Source organism: Engraulis encrasicolus, chromosome 10, assembly GCF_034702125.1.
Source record: "Engraulis encrasicolus isolate BLACKSEA-1 chromosome 10, IST_EnEncr_1.0, whole genome shotgun sequence".
In the NCBI taxonomy this organism is placed as follows: Eukaryota; Metazoa; Chordata; class Actinopteri; order Clupeiformes; family Engraulidae; genus Engraulis; species Engraulis encrasicolus.
The window spans coordinates 42,989,933-43,015,084 of NC_085866.1; the positions used below are offsets into that span (position 1 = coordinate 42,989,933).

The 25,152-nt window shown below is 42.1% G+C and overlaps 1 protein-coding gene across 2 annotated transcripts; it reads left to right on the forward strand.

Annotated features, from left to right (window-relative positions):
• The first annotated feature begins 10 nt into the window (after window positions 1-10).
• On the forward strand, window positions 11-25,092 carry atp13a2 (ATPase cation transporting 13A2). Of its 2 annotated transcripts, none has more exons than XM_063208948.1 (29): window positions 11-199; window positions 2,570-2,694; window positions 3,994-4,161; window positions 4,748-4,806; window positions 4,928-4,997; window positions 5,109-5,188; window positions 5,440-5,517; window positions 6,702-6,771; window positions 6,901-7,035; window positions 7,144-7,210; window positions 7,537-7,668; window positions 8,408-8,569; window positions 8,897-9,007; window positions 9,357-9,403; window positions 9,902-10,090; window positions 11,371-11,577; window positions 15,480-15,590; window positions 16,826-16,982; window positions 17,226-17,337; window positions 18,025-18,149; window positions 18,533-18,717; window positions 19,452-19,544; window positions 19,891-19,970; window positions 20,296-20,448; window positions 20,738-20,834; window positions 21,462-21,685; window positions 23,650-23,801; window positions 24,236-24,408; window positions 24,633-25,092. In XM_063208948.1, the coding sequence occupies exons 1-29, from the start codon at window positions 187-189 to the stop codon at window positions 24,798-24,800; spliced, it is 3,543 nt and encodes a 1,180-aa protein (XP_063065018.1). In that variant the 5' UTR covers window positions 11-186; the 3' UTR covers window positions 24,801-25,092. The 2 variants fall into 2 exon arrangements, with proteins under 2 accessions (XP_063065018.1, XP_063065019.1); XM_063208949.1 differs by lacking the exon at window positions 11-199 and adding an exon at window positions 828-891.
• Window positions 25,093-25,152: the final 60 nt, after the last annotated feature.

Below are 25,152 nucleotides of genomic sequence, written 5' to 3' on the forward strand. Positions count from 1 at the left end.
TGTCGTCACATGTGAGAAGGAGGAAGACGAGGGAGAGAGAAAACAGAAATGATAGCTGTGTTAGTTGTTGAGTCAGCCGCCACTACGGAGAGTCCAAAACTTAAGTGTTTGGCGCAATTTGGGGACTAGATAATAACAAAGGCTGTGGCAAATGGATTTTGCTTAAAGTCACGCACTCTTTGAGAAATGGAGGCTTGTGGTAAGTGAATGGGCTTGCGGAGGTGGAAGGCTGCAGATCTGTCCAATACACTCTCACAAACACACATAGACTTGTCATAGGTCAAAATATATTCCAGACTGGCCAATAGGGCAAACTATTATAAAGGGCTGGTAAATAAGAAAGTAGTATGTCAGCCAGCACAACGACCCTACGTGAAGAGAAACTGTTGTTGCTCGTAGATAGCTTGGCTGGTCGAGAGCCAACAGATGACATTGTAACAATGTTACTAATATTCCATCTCATTGTTCAGTTTGCGCCAATGGAGACTTGGAGACATATTGTTGCAGTTATGGGTTGACGTGGTGGAGCCCTGCCTGTCAATGCGCAAATATGCCCGCGGATATTGAGAGGTTGTGTACATAGTATTCTTCTGTAACTCTGACCATTCATGTACAGGGCTTTGACGTGTCTTGTAGACTAGTTCTACAACCGCAATGTGTTACTGACATATTTATAACCTTGTGGCCAGCAGCTTCACACAACCTGAATTGCGTACGTGAGGAAAGCTGCTCTGATTGGGTGATGATGGGTGAAAATGGGCTGGGCACTCTTGCAGGTGTGTCTGTTGAGGTGCACCTTGCTTTTATTCAGTTCACCATAAGCCGAAGAAGTTCTCTTCTCACGACTAGCTCTATACCGCCTAAGATTTTTTTGTTCACATAGACGCATTGGTGAGTTCTTTTTCTACATTCGTATTGCTGGTGCAGGCATAGTTATGGTTATGTCATTTCTGGTGTTTGGAAGTTTTGTTAACATACAGTATTAGGATTGTTCTGTTAATTTGAGTACAGGCAGATAAGTTATATCTTGTCTAGTTCTAGATGCGAGGTGGCTACATGAAATCCGGATAGCTGGAAAGCTGGACACAGTGTCTATAGCAATTGAAGGCAGCAATAATTCTTTGTTGGAAAGCACGTTATATGTGTATGTGTTTATTGGGCATTTGGTTCCTTGTTCAGTATCGGCCGGTTGCTGGTCTTTGGTGTCATTTCCATGCTGACGCCATTAGAGCTGCTTATCTCCATGTCAGATGTCCTTTCGAATCATATTTATTTATTCACCTCATGGCACATCTTATGGTTATTTGGTCAATTGAATTGCTTCAGAGACTAAATGCAGAATTCGTTGACCTCATCACATGTGAAGAGTCAATGAAAGCATGTTCACTGAAGTGTACAATGTTATAATGTTACAATGTATAAATCTGTAGTAATTTTGTGTCATTTTAAATAACATCTGTGACCTCTCCTTAGAAAATGTTTAGGCTTCAGTGCAGTTAAGTTATACATAAGGATAACTTAAAATAAACTAGTGACCATGGCTGTCTTTTAGCACTGCAAGAAGTGTTTCCTCTGTTGGAAACTGACTGTGAAAGGCTGAAATAGCTTCTAGGCTCAGCTGAATGAGCTCGTGACTGACAAACACACCATCTATGCTGCTGCTGTTTCATTTCCCTCTCCGTGTTGTAGTGTGTTGGTAGATCAATGTAGGGATGTAGGGTGGTAGAGTTGTTGAGATAGGGTACTAAGTTGAAAGTAGAACTCCAAAGAACTGGTTAACCATGTGAAAACGTTATAATCTGTGGTAGAAAGTGATTGACTACGGTAGGTCAGGAGGATGTCAAACTCAAGCCTGGGGGCCACATTTGTTGTGTCACAGGAATATGAGTGGTTCAAAGCCAATGAATAAGCTCATATGCAACACAACATGGCACATTCTCCATATGGCTAATGGGAACGAGTGTGAAATTTAGCCATGATTTTGAAGCGCACAATTGTAGTCCTTTTTTTTCAATAAATATTGAGTTCTGTCCAAGAATTCATTCCAGATTTTGATTTTGGCCCTCAGTCAATTTGAGTTCAGCACCCCTGCAGGAGCTGATCTAATAGCCACAGTTGGAATAGGATGCAAGCAGCAGCAACAAGCAGAGGACTTTACATTGTACACCAACGATTCAATACGATACCACAAGAACAGTCTGTCCTAGCGCTAACCTCCTTTTTTATCACTCATTGATAAAACCATTCTTTGATTACACTTAAGTACATTATAGCAGACCTGAAGTAATCAACTAGCAGGCAAATTATGGTTGAAATTCCTGAAGACTACACAATCAGCTGACGAGACCCAGTGATAAGTTGTGTAATGTACATTTTCGAAATGTTAACCCCAACTCTGAGAGGCAAAACCACAAGAATAGTCAATTACTTCCACATTGACAAAGACCAGCAGCACTTCTCCCTGTTTACACTGGGGGCGTGTACACAACTCTCACTGTTGTAACATGATGTTTGCCAATGGCTTGCTAGTATTATCGTGATGACGTCCTGGTCCTTCTCGTTTACGCAGGGGGCTCCAAGCGGTGTCCGGAGGTTGGCGGGCTCACCCTGCCCGGCCCTGGGCTCCTCTCCCCGGAGCTAGACCTCAAGTCACCCGCCTTCGCGCTTCCATGTCAAAGTGCTCTCTCACACATGGTATGTCCAGCACAAAAGAAATGAGGTGTGCACACGGTTGATGCAAAATGATTCTTATTAAAGCCGACAAAGTTACAAAAAGTCTGCCGACGTAGACTGGAAAAGCAAAAGTCCCTTTGTAGACAGACACTTTATAATTTTATACATTATTTTCTTTAATACATTATTTTCCATCACCTTTATGCACCTCATGTCTTTTTTCCACTTAGTTCTAGCCTTTTTGAGTTGACGCATCAAGAAAAACACCTTTCACAAACAAAATGCAGATGTCGAGTTTGTTTTTCCAATGTCTAACACACTTACATGAAGCCTCTGCTGTTGTGAACAGGACTTCCTTGTAGGCTTTATCTTACAGCTTGTTGACATCTTGTATGGCCGAGTATCTTATCTGTTTGCTTTGAGTGCATGGCCTAGATCTCACAAGGATGGTAACTTTCAGGCTATCATGTGTTAAAGTACTGAAAGGAAAACCAGATATATATTTTTTTGCTGTTCATTTAGGAAGTTAAGCTTATTTATTATGTGATGAATGATAGTGTAGTAAAGAATGAATGTCTGCAACACTGTTAATTCTCTCAGTATGTATTGGCATCATACAAATAAAAACTGGGAGCATTAACAGTGTTGCAGGAAATTCATCCTTTACTTCAGTTATTTTATTTTGTCCAGCACCTGTGCCACTGTGATGTGTGCGCATCCTCTGCGTTCATGAGTAATAGTGTTACATGCTTTGATGATTCCAATGAGTGTTTGTCATCTTTTAATGCAGTAGCACACTGCCGTTCGGCTTAACAATTTGAATTTCTTTCTCATGAAAGCAGTAGCTTCCAGCTACAGCATTGATGAGACTGGATAATGTGCATACAATGACAGAAGTACTTCATTGACTGAAAGTTGCACATTTAGATATTTTTACACAAGAGCTATTGAACAAGAGTAAACAAATGAGAGATATTTGAGATCTAGGCTTACTTGAAGCCTGACCTCACAGAAGGATGTTTGTGTGATATAGCATGTCCCCATCCTCCATGGTAGGCTCTCCGCAAAATGGAGGTCTTCACTGCAGGTCTCAATTCACATTAAACAAAATCGTTGTTGCGATAGCCCACCGCTGGTTATCTTAGAACCTAATGTACCCAACCTTCATGGCAGGATGTCCAGTGCTATGCAGCTATGAAACACATGCAAACAAATGATAAGGCAGTTGACATTTACCTGAGGACAATTACTTCAAACGAACGCAATGCTTTTGTGATGGCTAAGCTGTTCTCCTAATGTCCCCAACCCCCCCATGTCCAGGATATCCAGGGCTACAAGCGGGTGCGGTGGCGCATATGGCTGTGCTACGTGGGGGCCGTGCTCACTCTGGGCCTGCTGCTGGTGCTCTTCAAGTGGCGCCCGCGCTGGGGGGTCCTGGCCCGCTGTCAGCCCTGCCCCCTGCATATGGCTGACACGGTGCTCCTCAGGGTATGACCATGACGCCTGTCTAACTTCAGGCTGTTTTACTGCATCATGGATCAATTAATGAATGAATGAATGAATGTTACTGTACTCTTCAGGGTGCACAATGTGTCTAAATTGATTTGTCCATTGTGTCTGTTACAGCCTGAATGACTGAATGAATTAATGCATGCACATGCATGAATGAAACATACTGTACTATTCAGGGTGATCAATGTCTATCAATGACTTTGTTCACCATTGCATCATTTACAGCCTGAATGAATGAATGAATGAATGAAAGAATGAATGATTGTTTTTGTGTTCTTCCTAATGTGTAACTAATTGAATCGTATGAAAAAAGGCACTCTTCGATAAATTGTCTCATTGATTTTTTGAGCTGTTTTACCCTGTTGCCCGCTGAGTGTGGTCCATTTTTGTTGTTTAAATCTTTGTTTAAAGGCTGACTTCATGTACGTAGGTGCTGATATTGCATTATGAATGATAATCCCTGTGTAATACACAGCTGACTGGCTAACACTGTTGTCTCAGTCAGTTCCCCTAAGAGTTCAAGGAAGTTGAAGTGGTTTGTTATGTCTTTGTCTTCCTCCAGGATGACTTTGGGGAGCAGGTCGTTCTTCAGATTCTCACTGAGGAGATTGAGGAGGACGGGTGAGGGGAGCCATTTGTATTTTCTTTCCCCCTTGATCCTTCCTGAACCATTTATTTTTAATGTGTTGTTCCACTGCCAGTGTAAATGAGAATAGCAAGATGTCTTTTTATCCTCTTGCAGTCTGGGCTCTGCGGCGGGCGATGGAACTGAATATGAGTGGAGAGACACGGTCCAGCTACACAAGGAGGAGGTACTGTAAAGAGTTGGGCCGCCGAGGGGAATCGGATATCATGATAATAAGCTGTGGTTTTGTTTTCTACCCTGCTGCAGTCTCTCGCTCATATATTTAATCCCTTTTTAGAAATCGCTGCTGCGGTATTATGTATACCAAGGTATCAGATACGTCTGGATGGCCAGGAAGGGAGCGTTCTGCAAAGTCAGGTACAAAACAACAGAAGGACGGCAAATGTAAATTTTACACATGCATTGTTTGTTGGTTAGCTTCCCTGTTGCACACAGAGGAAATGTTGTTGTGAAGAACCTCAGGCAGTCTCTGATCTCCTTAGCAACATAGTGCAATATGTACGTAGGTGACAAAACAGTGCAGCTCCCAAACCCAGAGAGTGCACTATACAGTGAATGAATGAACGTTTCATTAATCTTCTTCAATATTTTCCTGCTGTTTCCCTCAGCGTCCTGAATGATGACTGGACGTGTGCGGAGCTGCACAGGATGCAGCAGGGCCTGACTGGCCTGGAGCAAAGCAACAGGTGAGTGCCCTGTCTTTTGTCCCTCCTGCAACCAGTTCGGTCACCTCAGGGTGCACTTTATTACTAAGACGCCCACCAAACACCTACCACCTTTAAGTCCCCTTAAAAGATAAATAATTTGTGTTGTGAATGCAATTTCTAAAGTGGCTTCATAAAAAAAAACAATTCTATCTAAAACTAGCCAAAAGTAAATTTAGTATACTTTTAGTGATTTCATATTATATTTATTTTATGAAGCTGCACAGCATAGCTTTTCCATTGATGATGAATATATGTCTCTGATACTGCCTAACCCCTCACCACCTGCGGAGAACACGGTACCTCTTAATTTACAGACAGATGCCAATGCCAGAACTATGCCGGTTTTGGTTTCTGAACCTAATCGTGGACCATTTGACTTGTTCATAACGAAAATCAGTGCATACAGGGAACTGAAAAGTTGGTTCCTGAACAGAGAACAACTGTGATGACTATTTAGATGTCAGTGGGTTCAACTGAGTCCACACCTGGTAAAATTGACAAACCGGGTGAATGTGGGTCGTTCATCAGGAAACATTTTGGTTCCTAGTGTAACTGGTATTGAAGCCTTGCCTGGTCCCGCCCTTCCAAGTGACACAACACTGGGTTTTTCTGAACTATATATAGCTATAATTCAAGAATTCATTCCACCCACAATTTCGTTGACTTCATTGACAATGACAATAAACTCCTTGAATTGATATAACTATATAGCTTGTAGAACATTGTCTGAGTGAAAATCAGACAAATTGAAACCGGCACTGTTCTGGCAAGCTTGAAAAGTTTTGTGACTGGTAGAATAGCTGGTTTTAAGCTACATGAGTGGCATACGAGGAGGGAAGATAGAGGAAGGATTGAACTAGCCATGATCACTGAATCCCTCTGAGGCGAACAGGAGTCCAGCTCCAGCTTCAGTGTCCTGTCCCGCAACCTTACAGTATATTCGCTGCCTATTGATCAGTACATATCTATTTCTATCCCTCTTGCTGTGGCATTACAAAACTCTTGTGCTGTCCTCTTTTGGCTCGACCTCCGCCACAGTTAAAGGTTACAGAAGAAATCATACACCCTCAAAAATCTAACTCTAAATCTCTCTGTCTCTGTTTTTTCTCTCCATCTGTCTGCCTGTCTTTCTCTCTATCCTCCCTTTTGGGTCGATTGAAAAGGAGAAAGGTGTACGGCCAGAACCTCATCGACGTTCCTGTGAAATCCTATCTGCAGCTTCTCATGGAGGAGGTGAATAGTTCCACTCTCCCTCTCTCGTCACCTTTTGTTACATATTTCTAGAAGTTTCTAAGAGCTTTGTGGACAGCAACAGCTCCACCAGTATTGAGGCTCTGCTCATGCTTTTACTTGTTCCAACAGGTGCTCAACCCATTCTACATGTTCCAGATTTGCAGCATCATCCTATGGATGTCGGATAAATATTACTACTATGCAGCCTGCATTCTCGTCATCTCCCTCATATCTATTGCTGTGTCTCTGTATGAGATCCGCAAGGTAAGTTCAGCAGGGTGTTTGTGTGTGTTTTTTAAAGGCTTGGTGAAAAGTAGAAGTGAGCGGCTGATTTCTTGATTCATCTCGTGATGTGTTTTTTATTTTCTCCAGCAAAGCACTACATTGCGCAAAATGGCCCAGCTGATTGTGCCCGTGACCGTCCGTAGAAACACAGGAGGTGAGGTTTTTTCCTGCTGTGTCAGCTACATTCTCTAGAGAAATTTCTCTTCCTCCTTTGCCATCTAACACTGCATTCTCATGGGAGTAAACTCATGTGACCATGTTTTAGACACCACCTTTTACTTGGTATGTGTCAAGGCTTTATCATTTATACTCTTTGCAATACTGAAATAAATAACATTGCAATTTGCATTTTTAAAGTTATATAATTATTGAAACATTCAGCAATGCTATTGTACATGTTTATAATATCATACAGCTGTAGTTGGCATGTTTATTTGTGTCACAACGATTTTTACGCTTTCATCCATCCTTGTGTGGTAGAGGAGGAGAGTGTGAGCTCTCTGGACCTGGTGCCAGGGGACTGTCTCCTGATCCCATCGGAGGGTCTGCTGCTGCCCTGCGACGCCGCCCTGCTGGCCGGGGAGTGCATGGTCAATGAGAGCATGCTGACGGGTGAGTCCATGGCCTTGATATTCTACCTCTCCGTAGTCTTAATTAGAAGCCTTCAAAGCATTATCAGGGAAAGGTTTTTTTTTATATGAATGTAATACATTTTGTACACAGAAGCTATTCTGAGTGTGCTTATCAAAAATAAAAACAATGACAGAACATCATGTTAAAGCACACTGAGATTAAAAACTAAAACGTAAACAACAGTACATTTTTCTTTGAAGATTGCATAATCCTACTCTGTTTTTTTTTGCAACTACAGTGACATGTTACATGAAATTGTCCGTTTCAACTCATTCCCACTTTGTGGTTTTGGTCGTTGTGTCAGAGCCCCTCCTTAACACACACAGTTCCACCACAGGAATGCTGTAATGGCCACTATTAACTATCATAGTACTACACCACTATGACAGTGCACAGGTCCTTTAGTAATACATTACAACTTGGTCACTGCCATTCTGGTAACAGCTAATTTATAACGGGAGCCGTGTCTTAAGGGCTTAACTCACTGACTGCCATTGACGTCTATAGACATTATTTCATGTCAAAGGCCTTGGGGCACATCTCTACAATTTTTTTATAAAAAATACAATTTCTACATATACATCATGAACTAATCATGTACGTGGCAAAGCTTAATTGTCTGTGAGTCTCAAAATGATGGAAAGTGTATGGGTATGGGGCATTTTATTTTGAAAATAGCTGGCAGCCAATGAGTTATCCTGCTGTGCTCACCCCTTAGGTGAGAGCATACCTGTGATGAAGACCCCGTTGCCAGGTGGAGGGGAGAGGTACAGCGCAGAGTCCCAGAGGAGACACACTCTGTTCTGTGGTACTCAGGCCATCCAGGCCAAAGGGAACTTCCCAGGTGGAAGAGGGGCGCTCGCCGTGGTTGTTCGCACAGGTAAGCCACTCTTAGAAGTGGCATTGAGAACCATTAAAAACCTAATTTTTTGTACAGGCATGTTGTCTGCTTTTGTTTTCACTGAGTGCAAGTTTCAGTTCTTGATTTTGTATGTCAATGTATGGGAATGCACTTACAGTATAAACAGACAGGTTGAGACACCACCAGTCAAAAAGCTACCATAAATGTTGAATCTTGTATGATCAGAACACCTAACCTCACTTCTGGGGGACAAAAATAGTTAATGTGGGACAGGCATGGCAGACAAGTGAAGCACAAAGATTATGCTGCATTGTTTTGATTGGATGTCTCTTCCACACTCCGCAGGGTTTTTCACAGCCAAAGGAGACCTAGTCAGCTCCATTCTCTACCCTCAGCCCATCAACTTCCGCTTCTACAAGGATGCCATTAAGTTCCTTCTTTTCCTAGGAGTGCTAGGTAAACATACCCGCCACCTCACCTACCTGTTTGCCTTTTCCATTCCAAGATACTGTATGTTTCCTCCTCTGTGGATGATGCCCTGATTAATGTTTAACTAGAGATCAGGGGCCTATACTACAAAGCTGGCTCAGGATAAGTTAAGGTTAAGTTAAGAGGTAAATCATCTAATATAAGAGCCTAGGGTCCCCATTTTCTTAAGAAAAGCTCTTGTATTAGATGATTTACCTCTTAACTTAACCTTAACTTATCCTGAACCAGTTTTGTAGTATAGGCCCCAGGAAAAGGACACACACTTCTCCTTTCTCCAGACTTTCAGTCTGCCTAACATAATGTCTTTGTTTTTCAGCTCTGGCGGGAACTATTTATAGCCTAGTGATGCTGAGCTTGAGCAACGTAAGTACTTTCATTTTAGACTTATTGGTATACCATACTTAATTCATGCTATATGTTGTCACTTGAAAGAATCACTGTTTCTAATGATGCACAGCCATGTTACAAAAGAGTTCTGCTCTGATATGAATGCATCCATAGCTGCACCGATTCTCATATTCCACTGTTTTGTTCGTGGATATTTCAGGTTCAGAAAGTAAAAGTCCTGCTACTACATGATGACAGGCAGCTTAGTAAAATGGCTGATAACAATTATTTTACTCTTCATCCATCTGCAACAGTGGTTCTCAACCTTTTTTTAAACAGACTTGACCTCGTCATACGCCTCCCAACGCCCCCCCCCCCCATTATTAAAAAATAAAATGGATTAATGCCATAATCGTGAAGACAAGTGTGTTGAGATAAAGTCTGAAGGAAAACATGGTCTCAAGCCGGTTTGTCTGCTTCTACCCAAAACTTTTTTTGTGTCACTGAAGCCTGTGGCATTGTTTACATTTGCAGACCACTGTGATGGAGCTGGTGATCCGCTCGCTGGACATCGTGACCATCATTGTGCCCCCGGCCCTGCCCGCTGCTATCACCACGGGCACCATCTATGCCCAGAGGCGGTTGAAGAAGCAGGGCATCTTCTGCATCAGCCCGCCACGCATCAACGTCTGCGGGAAGGTCTCCCTCTTCTGCTTCGACAAGGTAAATGACACACAATCAGATGGACAGGGCTCCTTTACACATCCTCTGTTCACACTGCTGACTGCAAATGTTCTGATGTATGGATCTAGTAATCCAGTATTTTTTTTGTTGTTAAGTATATTTATATGGGTGTTTTGATCCATTATTGGACGGTTTGAGAGTAGGCAGGAAATATTTGGAAGAGAGAGATGTAATGGGGCTGGTAAATGACGGTATTTGAACCTGGGTTTCCATGGTCATGGAGCCCATTTGTTGACTGGTGCCTTATTGCACTGCACCACATCACCCCCAGTAATTACGCTTTGATTAGCAAATTAGGAGGGAAAGAGGACTAAGTCAATGCAGATTAAAGTTCAAGCAACACTACATACAGTATTATACACATTACATTTTTCAACATGACACCCATGAACCATCTACCGGTAGTTGATGGAATGGGGTCACATAAAGTACTGCTGATGAAAACAGCAACTGTTGACATCACTTCCTTTTCAGTCTATGTACTACACAGATAAGTTGTGTTGCCTGGGTTAAGATGCTCATTTCATGTTGTAAGAACATTTTTTAATTATTATTATTACAATCATCATACCCGGTCCTGTCAATTTAGGCTGTGTATACAATTTGTAGAACAGTTTATAGAAGAAGGTGTCCAAAGGAGTCCAAAATGTCCACAATACTTCTTAATGAAGACGTAAATCAAAAAACTCGGTTACAGAGAAAAACATTGCTGTGTAACCGGCATATTAGAGGGTTTTTTTCAGTTAAACAGGTTGTAGATTCCAGAAGCACTCAGGCTATTTGGGCCAAGAGGACAAACATAACAAAGGAGAGATCCTGGGGGGTGGGGCGAGATCTTGTCAAGCCAGTTTCGCATGAGTAGAATTCAGCTTCCTAACTCCCTAGGTTCCGATTTTAAGACTGAATGTCAAAACGTCATTTCTGAAGGAGTTTCCATTGTTAAAATGTTCTGTGTAGTGTACATGTGCTGATCGATGAAGCCAAACTGCATTCTATATATACAGTATGTTACATTAACACTCACTTACTCATGCACATACTGGTACATACACTCCGCACACTTACTGTACACAGATACAATGTTAAGCGACCTTGGGTCGTTTGTCATGCACTATATAAATATTATTATTATTACATTATAAATACAGATACAGTGTAACTGTGTAATAAAAGGGGTCGGGCATATGGTCTACATCGCAAATTGCAAGTTTTGGAAGCTCCAGCTGATGCTGATTATGTCCATATCCTCTGCCCCTTAGACAGGCACTTTGACAGAGGAGGGTCTGGACGTGTGGGGGGTGATGGAGGCCAGTGGCTCCCATTTTGAGGAGCTGGTCCCCGACCCCCGTCTGCTGAACCCGGGGTTCATGCTGTCCGGCCTGGCCTGCTGTCACTCCGTGGCCCTGCTGGGCGGGCAGCCGCTGGGGGACCCTCTGGAGCTCAAGATGATCGACTCCACTGGCTGGGTAAGGTTGCCCTGGCTTTGGTCTTTTCTGTCATCTATGTCGTGTTGTCACTCTTGTGGCCATTTTGAAGCATTGGGCAAATGCAGTAATTCAGCTGTTATATGCTGCATATCTGTAAAATTATATAACCAATGTAGAGATTACTTGCTATTATTATTTAGAGATTACTCTGATTACTGGTAGATAGTGGTGTCTTAACATATTTTTTGTAAGCCTGTAACGATATTATGTTTGATAATGTGAGACAGTTCTTATAGGCTACCTACTGGAACCCTGACCCTTCTCTCTCCGTCTCTGTCTCTCTCACACACGGTCAGCATCTCAGCATGATATGATCTAAGCCTATTAATAATAAGCCTATTTTTCCTTGGTGAACTAATATCCCTTATGTCTCTGTGTTGTGCTTTGATGTCAACACCTGGGGAACAGGTTGCAGTGGTATATCTGCAAAATCATTTAGTACACCTACAAAATGAATGTAGGCAGGTAGCCTAAATGCAAAAAGAAAGCATATATAGGCCTATATACAGTCCCAAGAAAAAGTTTGTACACCCTTTGAAATGTCTTACCTTTCTGTTAAAATTGGTCATAAAACATGGTCTGATCTTCCCGGAAATCCCAAGAAGGAACAACCAGAGTCTGCTTTAACTAATTCAACCCCAACATTTACAAGTTTTCATATTTTCATTGGCCATAAGATGTAAACATTCACAGGACAGCAAGGCATAAGTAAGTACGCCCTAGCATTCAATAGGTTTTAACCCTAAATTAGTCACAATAACCTCAACCAGATGTTTCCTGTAGTTGCAGATCAGATTAACAAAACAATCTGGATGTATCTGGTCTCCCTCTTCTTTAGAAAACTGCCTCTCGTCAGCAAGGTTTGTGGGATGTCTGGAGTGCATAGCTTTCTTGACTTCATGCCATATAATTAGGGGCCAAGCAGCGAAGCTGGCGAAGGCCCCTATAGAGTTAGTAGGTTTTCTGCTTATTATTATTATCTAGGCACCTTTCTTCTCCTTAGCAAGTCTATGGCAGCCCATAGAACCGTAGGTAGGAAAATGCTGTAAATTGGCACACACATTAGGGACCGTCTCAGCATTACCCACAGCGATTTATAGGTCCCCAATCCCAACGCTCTAGCGCCACCAGCAGGTCAAAGTTGCAGGTACATTTCTGCTTGTAACTTTTGAACCGCTGGGCCAATTTTCATAAACTTGGTATCCCTGGAATCCTTGGGCCAAGACGAATCCAACGCACTCTATGACGTCATTTTCCGCCAGGATAGTTTTCCCGCCATTTTGAATTTTGTAAAATTCAATAAAAATGCTATTTTTCCCGCAATTTTTGACCAATTCGCCCGAAACGTGGTATATACTATCTCTGGACTGAGTTACACATGGGGTCTCAAGGAATATTGGATATCTTTTATCGTTCAGCCGTGACAGCCAATCAAAATTGTCATAAAAGTGGCAAAACAGGAAGTGAGGTCATATCTCAGCAACCGTTTGTCGAATTAGTCTGGGATTTCGTACACAAATAGTAGTCCATCCCAAGACCTACCACATAGAAAATCAGATCCCCAGCTCAAACTCTGTAGCGCCACCAACAGGTCAAATTTTTAGCTACATTTTTGCCTGTAGCGTTTACACTGTATGCCTAATTTTGAAAATAATACTATCACTAGAATCCTTGGGCCAAGCCGAATCCAACGCACTATATGACTTCATGTCAAACAGAAGAAAAAAGTCCGCCATTTTGAATTTTGTGAAATTCAATAAAACTGCTACTTATCCCACAATTTTGGTCAGAATGCCCTACAAAAGGGTACACTTCATCTTGGGACTGATATGCTTTAGGGTATTTAAAGAATTTTGGACACCTCTTATCGTTTGCTGGTGACAGCCAATCAAAATTGTCATAAAGGTGGCAAAACAGGAAGTGAGGTCATATCTCAGCAACCGTTAGTCAGATTCTGTTAGGATTTTTTGCACACATACTAGTCCATCCCATGACCTCCCACAAAAAAATCCAGACCCCAAGCTCAAACTCTCTAGCGCCACCAACAGGTAACAGAAAGTGAGCTCATATCTCGGCAGCTCTTCAACGGATTCAAACTAAACTTGGATTATGTGATCACACTCCCCTCCAAGGAATGCACACCAACATTGCCAACATTTTGGGCCAAAGGGGGCGCTGCAGTCCCTTCTGTTGCCGTGGCGACTTTGGCAAGTTTACTGCTTGGCCCCGCATTGCTGCTTGCAGCTATATTCTCAATTGTTTTTTGTCAGGGCTTTGACTGGGCTATTCCAGAATGTGTATTTCATTATTATGAAGCCATTCTAAAGTCGATGTGCTTCTAAAGTATGGGTTGTTGTCACATTTCAGGACCCATACTCTTGTGTGCTTCAACTGTTTGACAGACTATCTCACTGTTTTCAGTAAAATATCTCGATAAACTTCTGAGTTCATTGTTCCACTGATAATAGCAAACTGAAAAGGGCCTGAGGCAGGAAGGTAGCCGCATATAATGATGCTCCCGCCACCATACTCAAAGGTGGAGATGATGTTTTGGTGAAGGTGTGGTTCTCCAGTTCTCCTCCAAACATGACATTGTGTGTTCCCCTGAACAATTGGTTTCAACGTTGGTCTACAGAATATTTTGCAGTAATTCTATGAAGCATATAAATGCTTTTTCGCAAACCTCAAAGGTGCAGCAATATTTTTTTGGTCAGAAACCCCATTAATTTTAGATTGGCAGAATTAATCCCATTTTTAGCTATTCTTGGTTACATCTCCTCTTCTGAGTATGGTGGCGGGAGCATCATTATATGCGGCTTCCTTGCTGCCTCAGGCCCTTGACAGTTTGCTATTATCAGTGGAACAATGAACTCAAATTTATTGTGATATTTTACAGAAAAAACGTGAGGAAGTCTGTCACACAGTTGAAACACACAAGAGTATGGGTCCTGAAATGTGACAACAACCCATACTTTAGAAGCAAATCGACTTTAGAATGGCTTCATAATAATGAAATACACATTCTGAAATAGCCCAGTCAAAGCCCTGACAAAAACAATTGAGATTATATGGCATGAAGTCAAGAAAGCTATGCACTCCAGACATCCCACAAACCTTGCTGATGAGAGGCAGTTCTCTAAAGAAGAGGGAGACAAGATACAAACAGATTGTTTTGTTAATCTGATCTGCAACTACAGGACAAGTCTGGTTGATGATATTGCAACTAACTGAGGGTTAAAACCTACGTAATGCAAGGGTGTACTTACTTATGCCCTGCTCTCCTGTACATGTTATGGCCTTATGACCAATGAAAATATGATAACATGTAAATGTTTGGGTGGAATCAATTAAAGCAGACTCTGGTTGTTCCTTCTTGAGATTTCCGGGAAGATCAGACCATGTTTTATGATCAATTTTGACAGAAATGTAAGAAATTTCAAAGGGTGTACAAACTTTTTCCTGGGACTGTATATATATATATATATCATTTTTTTCTTTTTTTTAAAAAAAAATCGTGGGGCGTATCGAACCGTAGGTCATATATCGTGATGCAAACCGAATCGTGGGTTGGGTGTATCGTTACAGCCTTAATTTTTTGTATTTGTCAAAGCAGCTGGATGGATGATTATTTGGCCTTCAAACCAATGTAACCAATAACAGAAAATGTAAGGAAAGACAAAGACAGATTTGAAATCAGTAGCAGAGATCCTGGCTCAGTGACTGTAAAAAAAATTGTGATTCTTTTACAGTACATTGAAGCAATATGCCCAGCTAGTTACAAGCGGATTTTAAGGTGCTGAGTGCTTAGGTGAAACATAGTTATTGAGACAGTGTTAGAATCATGTGATACAAACAAACACCATTGTTTTCATGACATGCAGGAGCTAGAGGAACCAGAGGGAGAGGACGAGAGAGGGCACGCAGAGTTTGGGGGCCATAGGGTCCTGGCAGTCATGAGGCCTCCTCCACAAGAACTGCTTCCCCAGGACGTGGTGAGTGAATGAATTAAGTCTTTAATGCCCTGAGCGGAAGTGGTCTTGCATTTGGAAGTTTTAGGAACTTACACAGAACAAAACGACACTTACTGCACAAACACAAAAGCTTCAAAGTGTTGCTTGGACTATTTTAGAGCAAAAACAATGCGAACAATAAGATCGAGTTGGTCTGTTAAAAGCAGAATGCAAGCACTCTGACATTCCGATGGGATTGTCTCCAAATCGCATCAAAGCTCATTATCATAATATTCACTGATGTTAAACCACTAACTGTCATTCATGTTGCTCTTCTCGCCTCTCATTGCCCACATCGCTTTTGTTGCCAGCGTCTATATACAAAACCAATTACTTCCGGTGCTGTTGGTGCTTTTGTCGCGTTTTGTGTGTTTTTACGGTTGGAGATGCAGACTTGTACAATAGTTAATTAAAAGACAAATCTAAAGGACATACTCCAAATACAGTATAATGTGCATATACATTAGGATGGCTTTAAGCTGTTGGCTGTGGTGATGGTGAGGCGGATGGTGTGTAGAGGAGCTCAGGTTAGGGACAGCTGAGCCCAGGTGTAGGCAGAAATGCCTGAAGGGGAAATTTTGAGAAAGCCGATCTCTTAGCAGTGTGCTCTATTGTGTCATCACACATTACCAGCCAGAAAAGCGAGTTTGTGCTTTTTTTCCTCTTTGAAGTGTGATTAGACTGAACAATACAGTGGAGGCGCCCCACAGTCCTGGTGATGTACTGTTGTCCTGAAGGAATGAATTAACGCAAATCATAAATAAATTGGCCTACTTTTGCAGAAATCAGCAATACACGTTGGATCACTGAGTTCACCCAGTTATGTTTTTGGTCTGATTCATTCATTCATAAATAATGTAGTGGTCTGAGTCATGATGGTGGGGTTCTGTATCTCTGTGGTATCTTTGCCCTTCCATCAGATCATTGAGCAATACAGTGAAAGCGCCACAGTCCTATTTTTACTTCATTTCTGTAGTCCTGATGAATACACGGAATAATCTGGAATAAATTAATCTACTGCTGAAGAAATGAACAATATCAGCTGCATCACTTCTACTTGTGCCATGGGGTGTGATTCATAATGATGTGGCTATGTGTCTTATGCCCCACTTGGAAAAGAGGCAACTACTTTAATGTGACTACCCTAGTAAAATAAAGAAGAAATAAAATAAAAAATGTTGTTTATACTCCACCCCCACCCCTACCCCCACTTCCAGTCCATCAGTCAGGCAGTGGCTATCATCCAGCGCTTCCCCTTCTCCTCGGCCCTGCAGAGGATGAGTGTGGTCACCGTGGCCCCTGGAGGGCAGGGGGCCGCCGCTTTCCTCAAAGGGGCTCCCGAAATGGTGGCCAGTCACTGTCTCAAAGAAACTGGTATGGATGGGAACATATTCACTTGGACATGTATTTACTTCTATGCCAACAGAATAATCTTGAATAGCATGTCTAAACAAATAATAATGAATATTCTTAAACTCATGTACCACGGATTGTGTTGACTCAGCTGATCATAAACATACTGAAATATTTGAAGCTTTGATTTTTACTGAAATTTCACGTTCTGGATACTGCTGTAGGATATTTGAAGCTGACTCGTTTGTCTTTTTTTACCCAAAGTGCCTGCTCAGTTCTCTACCACCCTGCGCAGCTTTGCCAGTGAGGGTTTCAGGGTGCTTGCACTAGCCTACAAGCCCCTCGATGAGAAGACAGATGTGCACTCTATTTCACGGTAAGAAAGATTTCAACACATTACTATTTATTGAAAGTCAGATGCGTGCTCAGTCCCCTTAGAAAGGATTAAAAAGCTTCTTTGGTGGGTGCCCTTTCGTTCAAGGGGAATATATTGCAAAGTTAGTTGAAAAGAAAAAAAACTTTTCCTCACCAAGGCACTCCAATATATAGTTAAAATGTCTTTATTTAAATGACATGCCTACTGAGGACTTTTTTCTGACTACTTACAGTTTGAGAGAAGCCTGTGAAGTTGTTGCATTGAATATTGGTTTCCATAGTGTTCGCCTACTATTTTTTTGAATGCAGTTCTCTTGTCCTAAACACTTCAGTTTTAAGAAACTGGGCATCTTTACAGTGCTCGAAAATCCAGTTGGTACAACTAAACCTGTATACATGAGAATCTTCATAGATGCAGTATTTTCAATGTTATCAGGGATGAGGTTCAAAGAAATCTATTTTACTTGTTTCTATTTAGTCAACCTCTAGAGCACATACGTACTTAACTTAAGTTACAGAAACTTGTGGAGCTGCTATAGTTGAATTAAGTTGCTCAGTATGATTCTTTGGTCTCAGAGATGAGGTGGATAGAGATCTGCCTCTCCTTTATACAGTATTTTCACTGTTTTTAGGGAGGAGTTGGAGGGAGATCTTTGTTTCCTTGATGCAGTATTTTCACTGTTTTCAGGGAGGAGGTGGAGAGCGATATGCGTTTCCTGGGTCTGCTGGTGATGAAGAACCTGGTGAAGCCTGAGAGCCCAGAAGCCATCAGCACTCTCCGGCAGGCCAGACTACGCACCGTCATGGTAACAGGTGAGAGCAAAGGGAGAGAGCTTTATCAATAGGATAAACACAACCCCGACCCAGGGGCAAAGATGACACTCCTTTATGACTGACAGGAGAATGACGCACAGAGATGGAACACTTCTTTTTTTAACACGATGGCCTCCATGCAGTCCTGATGTTTCTTGTTTTTGTATCGATGTGGTAATTTCTACAGTGGGTTTTGACATTTTCTCCTTGCTGGTGAAATGGCATATTACATAATTATCTTGAACATGAATTTGTGAAACTTCATCAATTTCAAGAATTATGACGTGAAAGTTGTGAAACGTAGAATAAATACATTCTAAAGAAATCATTAAGCGTCTTAAGGTCGTATGCTAACTTTGGTCTTTTGTGGTGGTGTGCTGTAGGAGACAACATCCTGACTGCAGTGAACGTTGCCCGGGGGTGCGGGATGGTAGGCTCTAATGAGAGGGTGATCTTCGTCCATGCGTCGCCCCCCACTGGCCATTCGCCGGCAGTGCTGAAGTTCCACCTAGGCGAGGGAGGGCCACATGCAGGCGCATCTCCAGAAGAGGTGGACGTGCTCTCCCAGGTCTGCTAATGGGCCTATTTCACATGACATGCATACATACCACACCTTGAAATTAATCCATTCGAGACAGGCAGAAGTTGCATCCGGTGGCGTTGACATAAACATTCACGCGACTGTTTTCTGTCTGAAATTGCTAGACGTGTATACCTGCCTTCCGTTAAAATGGGACTTGGTTGAAATGTGTTCCTTATTTGCATATCATTCAACTTTTTTTGTCATTTTAGACATTGACTGAGACAGGATAGTTGAAGGAGAAGACAGGAAATCATTGGGAGATATATGGGGTGGGATTGGGAAACGACCCAGGCCGGAATCGAAACTGGGTCCCCATGGGCATGCAAGGCCTAAGAGAGGGGGGCTTAGTGCTCTACGCCACAGCGCCCCTGCATAGCATTGAAATTGTAAAATTGTCTCGACTTTTTTTTGCTTCCCTTTGCATCCGTCTTCACTGGCATCAAATGAATGAATGGCAAATTTCCCTTCGCAAGTTCGATTTCATGTTAACCCGCTGTGTTACTACTACCTCTGTGGTAACTTCATCAAGCAAGATCAGTACGCTACCAGGGCTCCCTAGGTGCTGCGGTGTTGACACTGTGGTGAGGCGTGGGGAGAATGTGGCTAATGTAGCGTATTGATGAAGACCATGGGCTACTCTACTCTCTCTACTCTCTCTGCTTTACTCTGCTCTCTGCTCTCTGCTCATGAAGGCAATGCTCTGCTCTGTCTGTTGCCAGGGGCTCTACCAGAGTGGTGTGAACTATCACCTGGCTGTCAATGGAAAGTCCTTCTCCGCCCTGTGTGATTTCTTCCCTGAGTATCTAGCGAAGGTAATGCCTCTCAAAATAGAAAAAAAGCTCTTGAACCATCACTTTTGTTCTGAGCTGTCATTTCTGGTTTAATGTATTCAAGCACAATGCAAATACTGTATATTACATATTCACTTTGAAGAACGTTTGAAGTTTGAAAAATGAAAGCACTAACCGCACCAGTGCGATCAAAGGCGTCTTGAATTAATTAAGCCCTGAAACCTTTTGACACATGCATGATGAAAGCGAAATAGAAGAAAAGAATGACTACGACTTTAAATATTATGCTGCCTATTTAGATATTCCATTTTCCCTCTGGTTGAACTGCATTGAGCTATTCCATGTTTCCCCTCTGAATGACCTGTAGGTGTTGATGAGAACCACTGTTTTTGCACGCATGGCGCCAGACCAGAAGACACAGCTTGTGACTGAACTTCAGAAACTCAAGTAAGGATGCATTCATTAGATTGTGAGAACATTAATTGTTTAAGATCCAATTCCAAAAATATTGAACCATTTTTTTATTATTATTATTGTTAACTTTGTAGATGCTGTACAGTACAAGCACAATTCACACAAGACTATAACATATGAAATGAGTTGTGAACACTTGAATATACGATTGTAATATCTGTTTGTTGAATTAAACATTTCTCCCAGTGATTTACCTACCACTGTTTACATGTCTTAGTTCACACTAATGACGAATTTTACTTCTGGTCTGGTCTACAATAATAAAATGTTTTTTTTTTTCTTTTGTCCCCGTTCACAGCTACCGTGTGGGTATGTGTGGCGACGGGGCAAACGACTGCGGGGCTTTGAGAGCTGCTGACGTGGGAGTGTCCCTGTCAGAAGCCGAGGCATCCGTGGCTTCTCCCTTCACTTCAAAAACTGACAACATCAGCTGCGTGCCTTTGTTAATAAGGTGAGCCTTGCCTTGTTTAAATGACCAATTTTCTTTTTCGCTCACGTTATGTCACTGAGGCACTCAATGTTGCAAGAGGCACTCCTGTTGTAAGAGAGGAATTGTGTGCGTCATTAATATTGACAACTGTATTTTTTTAAATCACAATTCATACAATCATGCAGCTCAGTGTGCTTTAAGAGATTAAAGAAAAAAAACAGAGTCAGCAGATTTGATTGAAGAGGCTAACGTGGACTGATTATGAGAAAATGAATTTGACAATGTCTAATCGTGTCTTTTGGCATTTCAGGGAAGGGAGGTGTTCGCTTGTGACGTCCTTTAGTCTCTTCAAGTACATGGCCTTGTACAGTCTTATCCAGTTTGCTTCAGTTCTTATCCTCTATACAGTGAGTACCATTGTATCATTATCCACACACACCACTGATGTACATTTTGAAGGACATGGTGACCCTAGCGATGAAAGATAGACAGGAAGAGTTTCAAACAGTCCTGCTGGGCAACGACACTGAGCTCCTAATTCTCACATGGGCTGATGGCGACACAGTGCTTGCGCTCTAACTACCTTTTTTCCCCATAAACTGTGTTGCCCAATACCACTGTGCTCGAACAACAGTATGTTGGTTGTGGTGTCAGAAAGTACAAGTAAAGGCAAAAACCCTTCCACAACTTTGATGCAAACTGTTCAGAATCAGCGGATCATAAATGAGACCTCATGAGAAGAAGGAAAATATGGAAGGGTTTTAATTTCAGAACTACTTTTACTTACTTTTTTGACAGATCTGTCTGCTCACAAAGTTACTCATTGTATGATCCTCTTCATAACTTTCCTTTAAATCTAATTTCACCGGGATCTGGGTTCGGTTTCCTGATCCTCCTCCGTCTCTCTCTCCCACTCACTACCTGTCACCATCTCACACTGTCCTCTCCATTTAAAGGTATACCCCCCCTCAAAAAAATCTGCAAATAAATGATTAAATCTCATATCCTTATTACACTCTCCCCACCCTCCCAAGGTCAAAACCAACCTGGGTGACCTGCAGTTCCTCTTCTTCGACCTGGTGCTGGTGACGCTGCTGGCCATCGTGATGGGTAAAGGGGGCCCCAGCAATGAGTTGCACCCCCAGCGGCCCCCCGCCAGCTTGCTGGCCCTACCCGTCATCGTCAGCCTGCTGCTGCACACCCTGCTGCTGGTCACCAGCCAGGTGGGGGCCCTGCTCATCACCTACTCACAAGACTGGTAAGAACAACTCAGGCTTTAACAGGTTAAGTCTTCTTTTTTTTATCGAGTTGCAACCACACAACATGTTTTCTGTGAACAAAGTGTTCGCTAATGGCCGTGAAGTCCATACTCTTGTCATGCAAATTACCTGTCATAGCCTAGGCTACCTGTCAAATTACCTGCTTCTGTGAGATGCAGCAACATCTTGTTGTAGGCTACATTTAAGATTCAGAACTAGGTTATGTGTAGACCTATCCAATTAAATTGGCTTACTATCTGATTTAATATCAATGCTATTGAATACAGCCTGCAGGTTTTGATATGCGCTGTTTGACCCTCCGCAAGCGCGTAAGTTCAGTCCACTTTAACCGACGGAGAGTGTAACTAAAAAAATAGTGTCTTTCCCTCTTTGTAAAAAGTGAAATGCGGTTTTGTTATGCGCTTTCTGACTCTCCGCGAGTGCGTAGGATAAATATAGCAGGTTCAGAATCAGAATATGCAATGCTTCGTAGGCTATGACAAAGTTGCTCTTACAAGCATAAAAGGATACATGCTGCAGCCTCTGGAATATTTTGGAAGGCATTAGAACAACCAAGGAGTTTACAGTCTACATGTAACTGGCTGACCCTCGGGAAGTTTATGTAAGTCTGATGTCTTTACTCCTTCCATTAGTTAAGTATAATGTTTTGGATGTTACTTCAGGAGGAGCATGGCAAGTACTAAAGGGAAACTAGTATCGCATAGTATGTTGTGTTATTTTTGATTATGTCAGTGCTACATGGAAATATACCAGCTTTGTGTAGTTTGTGTAGTTACTAGAAGCATTGCCATTTAGGCATCTGTTGATTGCGCTGAAGACCAATGTTTTTCCTCGCTCCTCTGTGGAGACTCTCTCGCGCGCACACGCACACTGCTTCTGTCTCCTCTTTTCGCTCATTTAGCTCCTTGTCTCAACTAGTCTCTAGGCATTGCTGATATAACTGTTCGGGTGCGCTGTTTAAAGATAATATGAAGGTTTGCTTTGTGGTTGTCTGGGTTTTTTGGTCAGCTAATCTACACAGTCCCATTAAAATATGGACTGGGGATTTTGAACAGAGTGACCTACACAAGGCAGTTTGAAATGAGTAGAATAGTGGCCATGGTGGAAATGAAGGAGACCCTCCACAGTCCATACAAACAGTTGTCTGATGATACCATTGTGCATGGAATGGATGTTGTGCCAAAGCCACAGTGTTCACTGTGGAGGATACCTCACTGGTTTTGGCCATGTGGCTGTGACACAGATGTAAACAAATCCGTTTTGGCTGGAACAATGGCAACGCGAACGACTGCATTCCTCGATTTTCCCACTCTGGAACCCATTCTCAAAAAAAATAGTTTTGGGCTACCCAGAACGCTGATTTCATATGGCTAGGCCAGGGAACGTTCTCATTTGCTTAGAAAAACATTTCCATGTGGCTAGTACCTAAGATCCAAAGATATTGGAGGGTGGATGCCAAGGTGGACTGGAAATTGGAGGGATCAACTATATTCAAGCAAGGGTTTTTACAATAGGGTTAACTTTAGGTCAAAAACTTTTTGCCTTTTCAGTATCTGTGTTGCACATCAGAGAGTAAAAATTGTTAATATGTTTCTGCAACATATTGAAATAAAATGTATGGTATTGTTCTTGCAATAGGGGCAACTTTAGGTTGAACATTTGAGAAATGTAAGTGATCCATATACCCAAGACCGAAAAGAAAGTGTGAATGGGTGATGGAGCTAAGCCGAAAAGCATTTAACATTTTCCAGTAGATAGTTACTGTTATTGACTTTGAAACATTTAGCCAAATTAAAGGTGCATGATTATTTCTTTCTTTATGCCCTGTTAAATCTAAAATGAATCAGTAGGTGGATAATGCAATGGGGAGTTTTGAATAATCTACCTGTACTATGGTCCCCTCAGTAAAGTGTTAACATCATGAGTGGCTCATGCTTTGCAGGTTTATTCCACTCAACTCCACGGTGGCTGGAGCAGCAAACCTTCCCAACATGGAAAACTTTAGTGTCTTTGCTGTATCTGGATTTCAGTATATCTTCATGGCCATCATTGTGACCAAAGGATACCCTTATAAAAAGCCCCTGTACGCCAATGGTAAGAAAGGACATTCTGACCTAGTGTCATTAACCAGTGTTTCCCAACTTTTTTGTCCTGCATATATGTTTTGTCATTACCTCCCACTTTGGCTGTATATCTGTACCTCTATCCCAATGCCATACAATGCAATTCTTGTTTTTTTTTTCCACATACTGCAGGCTGGGAACTGCAGTCTTAAAATCTACACCTGTATCATGGACCAGTTTCAAAATCATTAGGATTTCATTAGGATGGAGGTGTTGTCATATAATCTTTTCTTAAAAAGTGAATGAACATTTCGACCTGGGCAGTGCGTTCACTCCTTTCACTATAATGTGCCCTTGATCCAGCACCTTATGACTTTGATGTGCGTGCACAGTCCACACACACCTAACACTACTGTTGATATAATCTTTTCTTCTCTTCGTTTTCTCCTCTCCTCTCCATCCCAGTGTGGTTCCTGATACTGCTGCTTGTCTTGTTTGCTGCCATGTTCGGGTTGGTGTTGTTCCCGGGAGGTGTGATTCACCAGGTGCTGCAGCTCTACCAAATCACAGACATCAACTACAAGCTGCTGCTGGTGGCTTTGGCCGCCCTGAACCTTTTCACTTGCCACATGTTAGAGGTACAGTAAAGCCACTTGAAAATGGGTCACGTGTTACAGTAGTTAAAGCAATATACAGAGCGAGAATATGGAAATGGAAGGGATTATTGAAGGAAAATCTCTATTTTACACTTAAAGCTCTGTTTTCAGATTATTAAAATAATCTAAAATTATGACTAAGGTATTGTGTGTTCACTCATCGGCAGGTAAGTAACTGTGTATGTTCTTACTTGTATTTTTCACAGGTTCTAATAGACCATGGCATGTTGGACTGCTGCCGCACACTAAGGGGAAGGCGGGAGTCCAAAAAGCAATACAAACGCCTGGACAACCTTCTGGCCGAGAGCCCCTCATGGCCTCCCCTAGACCAACCACTGTCTTCGCCCCAGTGCACAGTCATTGGGTTTAGCTAGCATCGATTTCCATCTCCAGTTTCCCTTTCTGTTTACCACTTTGAGCTGAAATTGGATCTGTTATCAGGGGAAACACATGACCACTGAAGCAGGTCCCAAAGAGATGCTTATTATATAAAGCACAGTGGAATATTGAGAAGACGAATGGATGCATGCAAACCTCTGGACTGTTTTCACGGTGCCAAGAAAGAGCGGTTTTAATAAAAGGTCAAAAATGTATCAAATAAGTAATGTGCAATAAATGTTTTTTTATGTCAATGTGATTTGCAAATAAAGTGAACATGGGCTTGTATGGGGTGTATCCATACTTTTTTTTTTCCCCAACCATAGTATGACAGACGCATAGATTTCA

Bases quoted from the DNA above. Each gene is read 5' to 3' on its own strand.
- atp13a2 (XM_063208948.1), top strand. The intron at 20,449-20,737 runs GTGAGCCTTGCC...TTGGCATTTCAG, and splicing joins TGCGTGCCTTTGTTAATAAG to GGAAGGGAGGTGTTCGCTTG. The intron at 20,835-21,461 runs GTGAGTACCATT...CACCCTCCCAAG, and splicing joins CAGTTCTTATCCTCTATACA to GTCAAAACCAACCTGGGTGA.